This window comes from Mastomys coucha, unplaced genomic scaffold (assembly GCF_008632895.1).
Source record: "Mastomys coucha isolate ucsf_1 unplaced genomic scaffold, UCSF_Mcou_1 pScaffold21, whole genome shotgun sequence".
In the NCBI taxonomy this organism is placed as follows: Eukaryota; Metazoa; Chordata; class Mammalia; order Rodentia; family Muridae; genus Mastomys; species Mastomys coucha.
This window is the reverse complement of record NW_022196904.1, coordinates 2001849-2015990: the sequence shown is the minus strand read 5'-3', so window position 1 is coordinate 2015990 and position 14142 is coordinate 2001849. Positions and strand designations below refer to the sequence as shown.

Genomic DNA, 14142 nt, shown 5'->3' with positions numbered 1-14142 from the left:
CACTCTTCCCTCCTTTCTCTCCTCTCCTCTCCTCTCCTTTCTTCTCCTCCCTCCTCAACTACTCGGCTACCCCACACCTCACATCTCTCTTCCCTATCCCTTCTTTCTTCCCTCTTCCTCCTTCTCCTTCCTTCCCTTCCTCCTCTTTCCCTCCTTCCTGGACTCCTCGGGTATTTGGCTGCGGCTCACCCCCCTCCCACACATCTTCCTCAATTACCCCCTCTGCCTTCCGCCTTCACACCTTCCTTCTCCGTGAAGTTCTCCCTTCGTAAAAACTTCTGTATGCCCCTTCTCCGTCCCCGCCTATCCTTTCTTTTCTTCCGCTGAGCCCCTCTCTCTTCTCTCCCTTTGCCTTCTCCTCCCACCGCTGCAAATCGGCTCCCGGACCCGCAGCCTGGCGTTCCGGTGTGCACTATGCCGGCTCTGCTGCTGCTCGGGACCGTCGCGCTGCTAGCCTCCGCCGCGGACCCGGCGGGGGCGCGCCCATCCAACGATACAAGCGCAGTGGCCCCGGGCCCGCTGCCCGCTCTACTCGCGCACCTGCGGCGCCTGACGGGGGCTCTGGCGGGCGGCGGGAGCGCGACAGGTACCAGCGCCAACGCCACCAAGACCAGCCCCGCAGGTGGCACGGGCGCAGCGGCACGGGCGCCCCCTCCGGCCGAGCTCTGCCATGGCTACTACGATGTCATGGGCCAGTACGACGCCACTTTCAACTGCAGCACCGGCTCCTACCGCTTCTGCTGTGGTACCTGCCACTACCGTTTCTGCTGTGAGCACCGCCACATGCGCCTGGCGCAGGCCTCCTGTTCCAACTACGACTCGCCACGTTGGGCCACCACGCCCCCGCCGCTGGCTGGAGGCGCCGGGGGCGCTGGGGGTGCGGGTGGGGGACCAGGGCCGGGCCAAGCAGGGTGGCTGGAAGGGGGCCGGGCCGGGGGCGCTGGGGGACGTGGGGGAGAGGGCCCAGGGGGCAGCACAGCCTACGTGGTGTGCGGAGTCATCAGTTTCGCCCTGGCGGTGGGCGTCGGTGCCAAAGTGGCCTTCAGCAAGGCGTCACGCGCACCCAGGGCGCACCGGGAGATCAACGTGCCCAGGTAAGCGTGAGTTGGGGCTGAAGGGACAGGAGGGAGCCTGGAGCCGGGCACTGGGGAACAGAAAATCCTATGGAGGCGGTTCCTTGGTGCTGGGAGGTGGAGCAACTGTTTAAGGGGCAGGGCTTACTCTGTGAGAGGTCAACCGGCTTGAGGGGTGCGGTCTGGGCAAAAGGGGTGTATTGGCTGGGGGCGGGACCTGCTCTTTCGAACAAGGAACCTGTTGGGGCCTGGCCACACGGATGGCTGAGGTCCAAGTTAGTTGTGGGAAGTAACTGGAGCCCAATGACAGAAGCGACAAAAGGACCTGGCTGTAGAAAAGAATTGGTATGGAGAGTTCATTCATTCAACCAGTATTTCTTACGCACTTTCTGTGGGCCAGGGGCTAGGGATACAGAATAGAGCAAAAGTCCTGTCTTTCTGGATAAGTCTGTTTTCCTTTTCTTTCTTTTTTCTTTTTTCTTTTTTTTTTTTTTTTCTTTTTTGGTTTTTCGAGACAGGGTTTCTCTGTATAGCCCTGGCTGTCCTGGAACTCACTCTGTAGACCAGGCTGGCCTCGAACTCAGAAATCTGGCTGCCTCTGCCTCCCAAGTGCTGGGATTAAAGGCATGTGCCACCACCGCCCGGCAAGCCTGTTTTCCTAAGTCCAAGGATTCTGCCTGTGATCTGTATGATGGCCAGACACTCTTCCCCACATAGATAGTAGGGCTAAGAATTGACTCCTGTTTATTTGGACTGTAAAGGAGATTAACTGAGCTGATTCATGTCGAGTCCTCTGCTGCTATGCCGCAGAGTGCTCATTAAATATTTGTGGTGAGCAATATGCAACAAGCTTATATGCAACATAACTCTAGATATTGACAGTGCTGTGAAGAAAACAAACCAATGTAAAAAGTTAACAGAAGGAATGTTGGTTTGGGGAGGAATTTAGTTGAGGGGTTTAGTTGAAGATCAGAAAGAGTCTGTCTGAACATAACCCTGGAGGAAATAAGAGGCAGAGCCATTCAGGTATCTGTGTGAGAGTTATTCCAGGCAGAGGGAAACTGCAACACTGGGGAGGCATGCTGTTCCTACAGAGTGTCTGAGGAAGAGCAGGCAGGCTGCATTTCTTCTGTGTGTTATGAAGAGCCACTAGAGATAGATATAACCAAGCAAAACACCTCTGAGGCATGTATGAGGGCAGACAAGGAGCAAGGACTGCAGTTGCAGACTAGGAGAGAGGGGCTGTGATTTCCAGGTAGGAAATGTGCTAAGCAGTGACCTGATCGGCAATGTACTGAGGAGGTCTGTTGTGAAAGATTGCAAGGAGGAAAACGTTCAGAAAGGTCTGCCCAAGTGAGCAAGTAGGACATCTTTTGTTGCAACCAGGAAGGCTGCCCAAGGAACCGTTATAAGGTCTTAGCTCATGGTGGAGCAAGGCCACACAGGTGGCTGTGGAGAGATCACAGAAGGGGTTCCTGAAGGAATTCATCAAGCAAGAAATGTGGCCTAGAAAGGTTGACATTAGAAGGTACATAGCCAAAACTAAACCACATCTCTGCACTGTGGATGCACTAAAGAACAGGATAGGGAGAAAGAGTCCTGGACCCTTACCCATCTCCCTCCCATCCTAGTCCCTGACTACCCACCCATCCATCTGCCATTTTTAGAGCTCTGGTGGATATTCTCAGGCATCAAGCAGGACCTGCAACCCGCCCGGACCGGGCCAGAAGCAGTTCTCTGACCCCAGGTCTGGGAGGCCCAGACAGCATGCCCCCAAGGACGCCCAAGAACCTTTACAACACCATGAAGCCCTCCAACCTCGGTGAGTGCAAGTGACATGGTGCCTCATCTCTGGCCATGCCCTCATTCCTGTGGCTCTGTCCTCCCCATGTGACACTCCTCAACCTTGATGCCCTGGCCCTACTCCAGTCTCCATCTATCAGCTGTGAATGTTTCTTCTTTCTACATGAATCTTTCTCATCCAAGGAGAACTCCCCAAGGTCATAGCAGGCAGGAAAAGTTCTGGTCTTATTTGAGCCAGGAAATGGGGGAGTGGCATGGGAGTGCTTTTCCCAGAGAGAGGAGCAACGTTAGCTGCAGGAACTCTGGGTGGCTGAGAAGAGTTTATGAGGCTCTCAGACCTGAGACCACAGACAGCTTAGCATTCTAAACTCCTTCAGGCTAAGCTCAGGTTCTCTGTTCTGAAGTCAGTGGGAAACCATTGAGGTGCTTTGATCATGGACCAGATACACAGGAGTGGAAGATAGATAGATGATAATACACACAGCTTTAGTCCCAAAACTCTGAATGAAGGCTGAGGTAGGAAGATCAAGAGTTGGATGCCAGCCTGGGTTAAAGCAAGATCCTGTCCCAGAAAACCAAAGAGATCCTAGGCAGTAGGAACTCACGAGTTTAATCCCAGCAGTCAGGAAGCAGAGGAAGGCAGATTTGTGACTTCAAGATCAGCCTAGTCTAAAGAGTTCCAGGACCACACGGAGAAACCCTGTCTTAAAAATCAAATCAAAACAAAACAAAACAAAATGGAGGAGGAGGAAGAAAGAAGGGAAGAAAGAAAGGAGGGGGACAAGAAAGAAAGAAAGAAAGAAAGAAAGAAAGAAAGAAAGAAAGAAAGAAAGAAAAAAAGAAAGGAAGGAAGAAGGAAGAAGGAAGGAAGGAAAGAGTAAGAAAGAAAGAAAACCAAGGGGTAGGAATGCAGCTCAGGGGTAGAATTCATCCAGGAGGAGCTGGAGGTGAAATTCATGGGTCCACTTGCCTAGAATCCAATAGTAAGGGCCTTGGGATGTAGTTTAGTGTTAGGGTTGCTTACTTAGCATGCATAGGACCCTGGCTTCTATCTCCAGCCCGGCAAAAGATTAGAAGGAAGCCAGGCTTGGTGGCTTGAGCCTCTAACCCCCAGCACTTGGGAGGCAGAGAAAGGCAGATCTCAGTGAATTCCAGGCCAGCTAGTGCACACTGGGATCCTGTCCAGAAACAAACAAACAAACAACCACCACCAACAACACCACCAACAAAAAACCCATGTTCTGGAATCTGCAAGCTATGTTAAAAGAAGAACTTAGAGGAGAGAGGTTCAGGAGGCCCATGCAGTAATAGAAGAGGGTCTGAACTGGGTCAGGGCTGGACAAACGAAATGATTTTCTTTTCTTTTTTTTAATTGTTTGTTTGTTTTAAGACAGGGTTTCTCTGTGTCGCCCTGGCTGTCCTCGAACTCGAAATCCACCTGCCTCTGCCTCCCAAGTGCTGGGATTAAAGGTGTGTGCCTCCACCACCCAGTGTTTTTTTAAAATTTTTATTTATTTATTTATTATTTTATTTTTTTGATGATTTTCAATGGTAATAATGAAGGGACATTCAAACTAGGTCTTTGTGGGATTTGGTTTGTTTTTTTGTTTTTTTGTTTTTGTTTTCAGATCAGGTCTCAGGCTGGGCTTCAAACTATGTAGTTGAGCTTGAACCTCCTTCTCAAGTACTAGAGATTACAGGCTTGTGCCGCAGTGTCGGGCTTTAATTTTTCTTTCTTTCTCTCTTTCTTTCTCCTTTCTTCCTTCCTTTCTTTCTTTCTTTCTTTCTTTCTTTCTTTCTTTCTTTCTTTCTTCCTTTTTTTCTTCCCAAGACAGGGTTTCTCTGTATAGCCCTGGCTGTCCTGGAACTCACTCTGTAGACCAGGCTGGCCTCAAACTCAGAGATCCGCCTGCCTCAGCCTCCCATGTGCTAGGGTTGCAGGCATGACCCACTGTGTGAAGCCTCAAGCTAGATCCTGAAAGAGATTTCATTCAAATAGGAAAAGAAAGAGATTCAAGGCAGTGAGACCAGCATTGCAGAAGGTGCAAAGGCCCTGTGGCAAGCCTCAGGCACCACCCCCATGTTCCACTTTTCCTGTAGGGGATAGTGAACCTTGGAAGGTATCATCTGAGTGCTGGGGGCAGCGAGGAACAGCCACTGTGGCTGGCTTCTCACCTTAATGTGTACTGGCAAGATGACAAAAAAGGGCATATTTAGTGATTCAGAGGGAGGGTACCAGGCAAGGCAGAGGTGTGGGGTCAGGAGGGGCCACCAGGCTTGAGTGGCAAGAAGGAAAGAGGTGGTATGGAAACCACCAGACTTCTGGCTTGGGTATTGGGGTGAATGTGGAAGAGGGACATCTCACTCCCCAACCATGATCATGAGCACCCATCCTCTGTTTCCCTAAAGGGGCTAATAGAATATAAGTCAACCTGTGGAGCCCTAATGAGGGGGTGGGAGCTGTACTGAACTGAGAGCCAGAAGTGACATACTTCCAGGCTAGAGTGCCTGCTGGGATGGCGATGACAGTGACGTCACCTCCCTTCTCGGTCCCTCAGATAACCTGCACTACAACGTCAACAGCCCCAAGCACCACGCCGCCACACTGGGTACGCAGAGGGCCGAGGCGCCCTGGGAGTCGGGGGTCCTTGTTCCCCACTGTGGGTTGCCCCAGCCTGGTGCTGGGTGGAGCCCCAGTCAGACCCCCATGAGCCAGTGCTCATGTGGGGCTGGCCCCACCAAGGCAGCTGCTGCAAGTGTCCTCGAGAGGACACCGGAAGTGGTGGATCTCCTTCCTTCCTGTCAAGTTTTGGGAAGATGCGTGGAATGCATCCCCAGCTGAGGCCAGGATTCAGTGGGTGCTGACAAATGCCAGCGGTCCCCGACCTGGAATGTGATCTCATCCTCAACACAATCCTGTCCAATGTGATGGGGAAGGAGGGGCTCCTAAAGGTTGAAGCTTTCACAGGCTAGAACTCCAGATCCTCACCTCCCAAGCCGTAGAGCTCTGAAGGAGGAGGTCTGGAGCCTGAAATCTTAGATCCCCCTGAGTCTGAAAAAGGAGGGCTGGGATCTTCACCCCTGTGGCTGTGGGAGGAGGGTTGGGGTCTGAAATCCTAGGTCTAAGGGAGGAGGGTGGGAGCAGAGACTGGAGTCTGAGGAAAGAAGGCTAGGGTCCAAACCCCTGGGTCTGAGGGACAAGGGCAAAGATCAGTTGGATCCTGGGTGGAGGGTGGAGGGGCAACATCGGGATTCCTGAATCTGAGGGAAGGATGGAATCTGGACCTTTCGGCTTGAGAATGAAAGGGTATGGAACTCTAGGTCTGAGGGGGAGAGCTGGGCTCTGGTCCATGGGTCTGAAGGAGGAAGGCTAGGGTCTGGACACCTGGGTCTGAGAGAGGAGGGCTGCTTTCTGGATCCCCGGGTCTAAGGAATAAGGGTTAGGGCTGGGTCTGAAGGAGAAGATCTGCACTGACTGGGTCTTCCCACTGCCACAGACTGGCGTGCTATGCCACCGCCCAGCCCCTCCCTGCACTACTCCACGCTGTCCTGCTCTCGATCCTTCCACAACCTCTCTCATCTTCCCCCATCCTATGAGGCTGCTGTGAAATCAGAACTGAATCGATACTCTTCCCTCAAGAGACTGGGTGAGTAAGCCGAGGAAGGGGAACTCAGCCAATGGCCTGGGGAAGGGGGGGTGTCGATCAGTACCATGGACAGCGAGTGGTGGTGATGGGAGGCGCACAAGGCTTCATTCTTCTTACCAGCTTTTTTCCCAGTTGGTTCCATATTACCTTAGATATTTTGGGTTAGATCGGGTTTGGGAGGGTTGTTTGGTTTATTTGTTTTTAATTTTGCTTTTCTGAGACAGAGACTTGCTTTGTAACCCACATTGTCCTGGAACTAACTATGTAGCCCAGACTGGCCTCAAACCCATGGTGACCCTCCTGTTTCGGCTTCCCTAGTATTGGGATCGCAGGTGTGAACCACCATGCCCTGCTTAGCTTGGTGACTTTTTAAAAAAAAGATCTATTTATTTTATGTGTATGAGTACATCGTAGCTGTACAGATGATTGTGAGCTATCGTGTGGTTGCCGGGAATTGAACTCAGGACCTCTGCTCACTCTGGCCCAAAGATTTATCTATTGTTATGTGTAAGTGCACTGTAGCTGTCTTCAGACACACCAGAAGAGGGCGTCAGATCTCATTACGGATGGTTGTGAGCCACCATATGATTGATGGGAATTGAACTCAGGACCCTTAGGAAGAGCAGTCAGTGCTCTTAACCGCTGAGCCATCTCTCCAGCCCCACTTGGTGACTCTTGTAGATCAAACTTTCAGGTCTCCTGGGTGCTGCCTGGGGTTTTGGTAAGGAGGGTAGAGGGGGGAAGGCTCTGGGTTGTCAAGGGATCTTTCTGTCTTTTCTCCCCGAGCTGAGAAAGATCTGGATGAAGCCTACCTGAAGCGCAGACAGCTGGAGATGCCACGTGGAACGCTACCCTTGCATGCACTACGGCGGCCTGGCACTGGCGGTGGCTACCGCATGGATGGCTGGGGCGGCCCTGAGGAGCTGGGCCTGGCACCGGCACCCAATCCCCGACGGGTTATGTCCCAGGAGCACCTGCTGGGCGATGGTGGCCGAGCTTCCCGCTATGAGTTCACATTGCCTCGAGCGCGCTTGGTGTCTCAGGAACACCTGCTGCTGTCCTCACCCGAGGCGCTTCGCCAGAGTCGTGAGCACCTGCTGTCACCCCCACGAAGTCCTGCACTGCCCCCAGATCCCACCACCCGGGCCAGCCTGGCTGCCTCACACTCCAACCTGCTGCTGGGGCCTGGGGGCCCCCCCACACCCCTGCATGGGTTGCCTCCATCAGGCCTGCATGCCCACCATCACCACGCCCTTCATGGCTCTCCTCAGCCAGCCTGGATGTCTGATGCGGGCGGGGGTGGGGGCACACTGGCCCGCAGGCCACCCTTCCAGCGCCAGGGCACCCTGGAGCAGCTGCAGTTCATCCCTGGGCACCACTTGCCCCAGCACCTGCGCACTGCCAGCAAGAACGAAGTGACTGTCTGAGGCCGGGTGGAGTGCTGGGGGCTGCGGCTTCTGAGGCCCCCTTCTCCCAGCCCAGATCTCATCACAGGCTTATCATACACACCAAGAGTCTGAGGCCAGATGGGCCCTTGGACAGGAGACCACGCCTCCTTTTGGGATGTTACAGTAGATGAGATCTCTCCTCCTACGTTGTCACTGTTTGAACCAAGGCCTCCCTCCCATGATGTCATCCCAGAGGAAGGAGGCCTGTACATGAGGTCATTGCTAGCAAATATGTCTGTGTTTTATGATGTTGTTTTCAGGGACTAAACCTCCTTCCTATGAGTCACCACAGAGGAAGAGCCCTGCCTATGAGGTCATCACTAAAGGCTTGTCCATTTTGCATGACATCACCACAGAAACTCCTTTCCTGTGATGTCACTATAGACAATGCCTTGCCCCATCCCATCATCCCTAGAAACAAAAGTTTCTTCCTGCAGTGTCACTACAGAGACAAGCCTCACAATTCTTGAGACTTGTTGACATCATCCTGACTGAACACCAAGGCCTCTTGCAATTATCATCACAGGAAAAATGTTTCTCTGCCATGGAGAAGATGGATGCCTCCGTTCCATGATCCCACCACTACAGAAAAGCCATTTTCCTGGGACACATCACAGTGGACCACGCCCTGCCAATTATGTCCTCACTAATGATTAGGCCTCCTTTCCACAATACTGTCACAGGACTTTGCCTCCCTCCTGTGACGCCATCACCAGAACAGGTGCCTTGCCCAATGGCGCCATCACAGGGACTGTGCCTCTTCATGTGATGTCATTACCAGAAATGACTAGCTGTTCCTGGGACCTCTCCAGGGTGAGGCCCTTCTGTGGTGTGGCCACCAGTTGCCACCCACTTGGAAATGACACCAGGAGACACCTCTATTGCTGTGCCATGTCATGAGAAAGTTGGGCACGTGTAGCCCAAGGCCACCTGGGAAGAGGCCAGAGAAAGTACCCTGTCCTGAGATGTGATGTGAGGGTGTCAGCACTAGGAATGCTGAGAGATCTCTCTGTAGGATGCTGGTGATGATGCCCTCCATTGCCTGGACATCATCATAGAGTGTTTCCTTCTCAGAGGTGGTCCCCACTCTAGATGACCAATAGTAGTGACTGCATAATGATTGCATCATCAGAGTCCTTATCTTACTTCCCTATAGCTAAGCTCCATGGCTTCTTTCTTCCCATGACCCCAGGGCCATACCCAACAGGATGTCTACTAGCCCCTGTAATGAAAGGCTGGGCCTGTGCAGTGAGTCCTTGGGGGTGACACCCATGGATGAGCTTCAGCTCCAAAGCCACTTTGATCCATAGGCTTCTAAAGTCCTAGGACTCATAGGTGAGCCAAAGGCTGGCATCACTTCTTTCTGCCATATCTAAAGACATCAACTCTCTCAACAGAGTCCCCATCTCTATTGGAGGGGAGGGTTAGGGTATATGTGCTGCTGACCTTGCCAATGACATCATCAATGCCACCCAGTGTCCTCCTTTCATGATGGCATAGCAGTCGGGGTCCAGTGTTGACTGTGTCATTTCCCAGAATTCCATAAGACTCACATCAATTACCATATCATCTTCCAGGCATTATCACCATGGTGCCATCACTTCCAAGCAGCCATAATAGCCAGTGGTGTCTTCATTTCCCAGGACCCACTTTAACCCCAGTGTCTCCATGGCATCATCATTGCCTCCTAAGATTCCTCCCAACCATGGTGTCATTTCCCAGGGTCCAAACAACACGTCATCATGATATCCCAGGATCCACCACAAACATGTCCTCATTGCTTCCCAGAATCTTTCACAACATGCTCACCTCATCACCTCCCAGCAATCACAACCATACATACAGTCCTCACCATCTCCCAGGATCCACCAGAACCATGCTGCCCTCATCTCTCGGGAACCAGTACAACCATGGTGTCCTTGTCTCCCAGGCTGTGCCATGGACAATGATGTCCTTACTTTCCAAAAATCCATTCTGCCTCCTGGTGGCACTCTCTACCAGGACTTGTTAGGACCGATAGAGCCAGTGTTTCTTGTGATTCCTTATAACTGCAGTGTCACCTTCCAGGATCCACTTTAACCATGTCTTCATGTCTCAGTAGCCACCACAGCTATGATGTCACCACTTCATAAAATCCACTCCAACTGTGGTGTCCCTGGATTTTTGCGACCATGTATCATCAGATCCCAGGATCCACCTAATAATGTCACAAGTATCATATACAATGAGAATCCATGAAAGCCACCATTCTGTCACCGCCCTGGATCCATCAGTCATGTCCTATCACAACTCATCGGGACTTGCTGTAACCATGGTGCCATCACTTCCAAGCAGCCATAATAGCCAGTGGTGTCTTCATTTCCCAGGACCCACTTTAACCCCAGTGTCTCCATGACTTAAGGTCTCTGAAATCCAGTGATATCATTATCTCTGGAGTCTACCATAACAACGGTTGTCATCACCTCCCTGGACCCATGACAGCCAATAATGTCATCATTTTCCAGAGTGCACTTCAGCCATGGTGCCATCATCCTCTCCCAGAATCCATGTAAAATTGTGTGCCCTCATCTTCCAGGACCCATGGCAATTGTGTGCCATCTGCCAGGATCCAAATGCTGTGACAGGCTACATTTCAGTTGTCCTCTGGGGTCTCATGGCATTTACAGTTCCTCCCTTCAGGGGAACTAGCACAACAGGCCACTTCCCATTCCCTGCAATGGACTAGGGTGGACCCAGCTGTCTCTCCCTCTGATAATGTCACCCCACTCTGGCCCTTCTTAATGTGTCACTGCCTCACTCCTGATCTGGATAGATACCTGGATCAGCTTCACCTACAGACTTGGCCTTGGCAGCCTCCTTCCACTCACTGGTGAGTGCATCCAAGCTCTTCTTGGATTACTACTGTCCCTTGACCAGCCATCTGATCGGTGACAGGGTCATCTCGGTGACCTCTCCACAGCAGCAGCAGAGAGGGAGCTTCCCAGCCCTTAGATGGCATCACTGCCCTACTCCACTCCATCCCTGTTACTTGGTCCCAACGAGGATCAGAACTTGCTAGCTTGGACCAAGCTCTCTTTAGAGAGGATGTGGGAGATGCCACAGCTGATAAACCACCTGCTGGCCCATTCCTGGAGTATGTATATCTGAGAGCAATGGCCCCTGCTACCTTCACCTGAAAAGGCCAAGGGTGCTCCTTTGCCCCTTTCGCTAACATACCAGGGAGTACCCAGGGACTTCAGGGAGTCCCTAACACCCAGTGCACAATCTTTTCCTGCCACACCCAGTTCTCTGTACATATAGCCATGTTTCAGGGGGGCGGCTGTTCCCCACTCTTAAAGGGCTACATGCCCCCCTCCCAGCCCCTAAGGCAAGGAGGGGGGCTCTTCTCCCTCCTCTGGGCCGCCCTCTCCCTTTTATGTCTCCCTCCCCCACCCAATATTGGCCTCTGTGGCCATCCCTTCTTGCCCAGAGCCTGGATGGGACAGATGGTGCCAGGCTCTCACCATGCTAAGGAAAGTAGGAGATTACTACCAATTTTCCTAAACTCCAGCACCAGGTTTTCAGTCTCCCAACTAATAGATGCTCCGTGGGCTCCCCATCCATTCTAGGGCCTCCCTTCAAGTGTGCTTAACACTCCCATGGAACACACAGCTTTCTTCTGTCCCCAAGCATTGGAGAAGTTCAGGAGCTTTCAGCTTTTGTTTGCCTGTTCTCTCCTTCCCTCCATCCCTCCCCAAACCTGAATTCCTTCCTGGGATCTGCTCTCACCCCAGCCTCCACCCTCCACCTGCCTGACCCTGAAGTCTTGACCTCTTATTTCAATAAAGCCATAGTGGGGAGAGGTCTTGAGGGTGGGCCAGCAGGCCCTGTTCTGCTCATCCCCCACCATCACCACGATGCTTCCAGAGCTGGGACCTGGCCTTCTGAGTCTTCCCCTCCCCAACCCCTCCCCCCTGCTTCCCAATAAACACAAATACCCATGGGCAGGGCGTGCACTGCCCTGCAGGAAAGCCCCCTTCTGGTTGGGGGCTGCAGAGGGGGTGTCAGAGACAAGATCAAAGTGCCACACCAGAGATTCCTCACGCCTCTGAACCCCATTCTTACGCCCCTCCCCACTCTTCTTCCCAGTGCTGGACTCACCTTCAACTTCCTGGTGAGACAGCAAATGGCGCTGGCACTTGGCTGGGGGTGGGGTGTTGATTTTTGTTTTGGAATAAATAGCTGTTTTCCTGATCTTCAGTCTCAAGGTTTTCTTCTCACCTGTTTCACTTGTAAATTGGGGACCTCCTCTCTCTGTGTAGTGGAGTATAGATCCGACCAAAGGCATACTAACATTTGTCAGGGGAGGGATTCCTAAAACTGTTTCTGGAAGGCTCAGAGTGATCCATGAAGCTGAGGAGTCAGGGAAGGGACATTTTAATGTAATTTTTAATTCTTGTTTTTGTTTTCTTTTTAAAATGTTTATATATGTCTTAGTTAAGGTTTCCATTGTTGTAAAGAGACACCATGATCAAGGCAACCCTTATAAAGAACAACACACATAGATACAGACATAGATATACACATACATACATGAGTGTTTTGCCTGCATGGATGTCTGTGTAACACATGCATGCCTAGTGTATGAAGAAGGCATCAGATCCTCTAGAACTGGAGTTGCAGCTGGGGAGTGGTGGTGCACGCCTTTAATCCCAGCATGTGGGAGGCAGAGGCAAGCAGATTTCTGAGTTCGAGGCCAGCCTGGTCTACAGAGTGAGTTCCAGGACAGCCGGGGCTACACAGAGAAATCCTGTCTCGAAACCCACCCCCCCCAAAAAAAAAGAACTGGAGTTGCAGACACTTGGGAGCCCCCATATTGGTGCTTAGTATCAAACTTGCTCCTCTGCAAGATTAACTAGTGCTCTTAACAACTCCACATCTCCAACTCCTTTAATTTGTAATATATATCTACTGTGTGTGTGTGTTCCTGTGTGTGCAGTAGTAAAGATTGAATGGAGGGCCTCTTGAATGTTAAACAGACATTGTACCAGTGAGCTATATTTACAGCCTTTTTCCCCTTTTCTTTTAAAAATATTTTTAAACTGGGCACAGTGGTGGTCTGTGCCTTTAATCCCAGCAATCAGGAAGCAGAGACTGGTAGATCTCTGTGAGTTCAAGACCAGCCTGGACTACAGAATGAGTTCCAGGACAACCAAGCCTACACAGAGAAACCCTGTCTGGAAAAAAACAAACAAAAATAAGTATATAAATAAAAATATCTTTTTTTTTTTTTTATTTTGAGCCAGGCATTCACTAAGTTGCCCAGGTTGGCTTTGAACTTGCTCTTCAGCCCAAGCAGACCTTGAACTTTCAATCCACTGTATCATCGTCTGACTAGCTGGAATGACAGGCCTATGCCAACAAGCCTGACACCAACATGTCTTTTGAAAGTTTCTATTCAAAGGGGGAGTGGGAAGGTAGGATGCTTTGGTGTGCCTGTTGATGATAACTGTGGAACACTGGCCCTGCCTCTGTCTCCCTCTCATCCAATGCACTGGACTACGTACTAGTTGGCTTCTCCTGCTGTGATAAACACCAACTTGGAGAGGAAAGGGGTTGTTTCAGCTTATAACTCCCACACTCGTTACTGAGGGTATTGTCTCGGCAGGTACTCAGGGCAGGAAGTTGGAGGCAGGAACTGAAAGAAGCAGCGACCACGAAGACCACTGCTTACTGCTTTACTGCTCGCTCTGCTCAGCATGCTTTTCTTTTTTAAAGATTATTTACTTTATGTACATGAGTGTTCTATCTGCATGGACACCAGCATGCCAGAAGAAGGCGTCAGATTACATTACAGATGGTCAGGAGCCACCATGGTGGTTGGGAATTGAACTCAGGACCTCTGGAAGAGCAGCCAGTACTCTTAAATGCTGAGCCATCTCTCCAGCTCCCTCAGCATGCTTTCTTATATATCCCAGACTTAAGGGTTCTTTGGAAAGTCAGTTGTGTTAGATGGTATTTTGCTGGGGCAAACACATGTTTTTCTGAAATGGACACACGTGAAAGGTTAAGGCAGACTTATGAAGAAACGTTTGGCTGAAGCCGACACAGGAAAAGAATGTTCTGCTAAAGCAAGCACCTGAAAGGACAAATGATGAGGAATTCTTTGATAATGACTCCCACATATTGGTA

General features: G+C 51.3%; 1 protein-coding gene across 3 annotated transcripts in view; it reads left to right on the top strand.

Moving 5' to 3' along the window:
• The window catches only part of Shisa7 (shisa family member 7), a 19999-nt gene extending 7795 nt beyond the window's left edge, over nt 1-12204 (top strand). The window contains exons 2-6 of one of the 3 annotated variants that reach the window (XM_031385173.1): nt 394-1094; nt 2762-2895; nt 5435-5485; nt 6374-6523; nt 7310-12204. In XM_031385173.1, coding sequence (XP_031241033.1) covers nt 415-1094; nt 2762-2895; nt 5435-5485; nt 6374-6523; nt 7310-7950 — 1656 coding nt within the window. In that variant the 5' untranslated portion in view covers nt 394-414 and the 3' untranslated portion in view covers nt 7951-12204. Of the gene's footprint in view, nt 1-393; nt 1095-2740; nt 2896-5434; nt 5486-6373; nt 6524-7309 lie in introns of all 3 variants that reach the window. The other 2 variants (XM_031385172.1, XM_031385174.1) reach the window with 2 other exon arrangements.
• Nucleotides 12205-14142: the final 1938 nt, after the last annotated feature.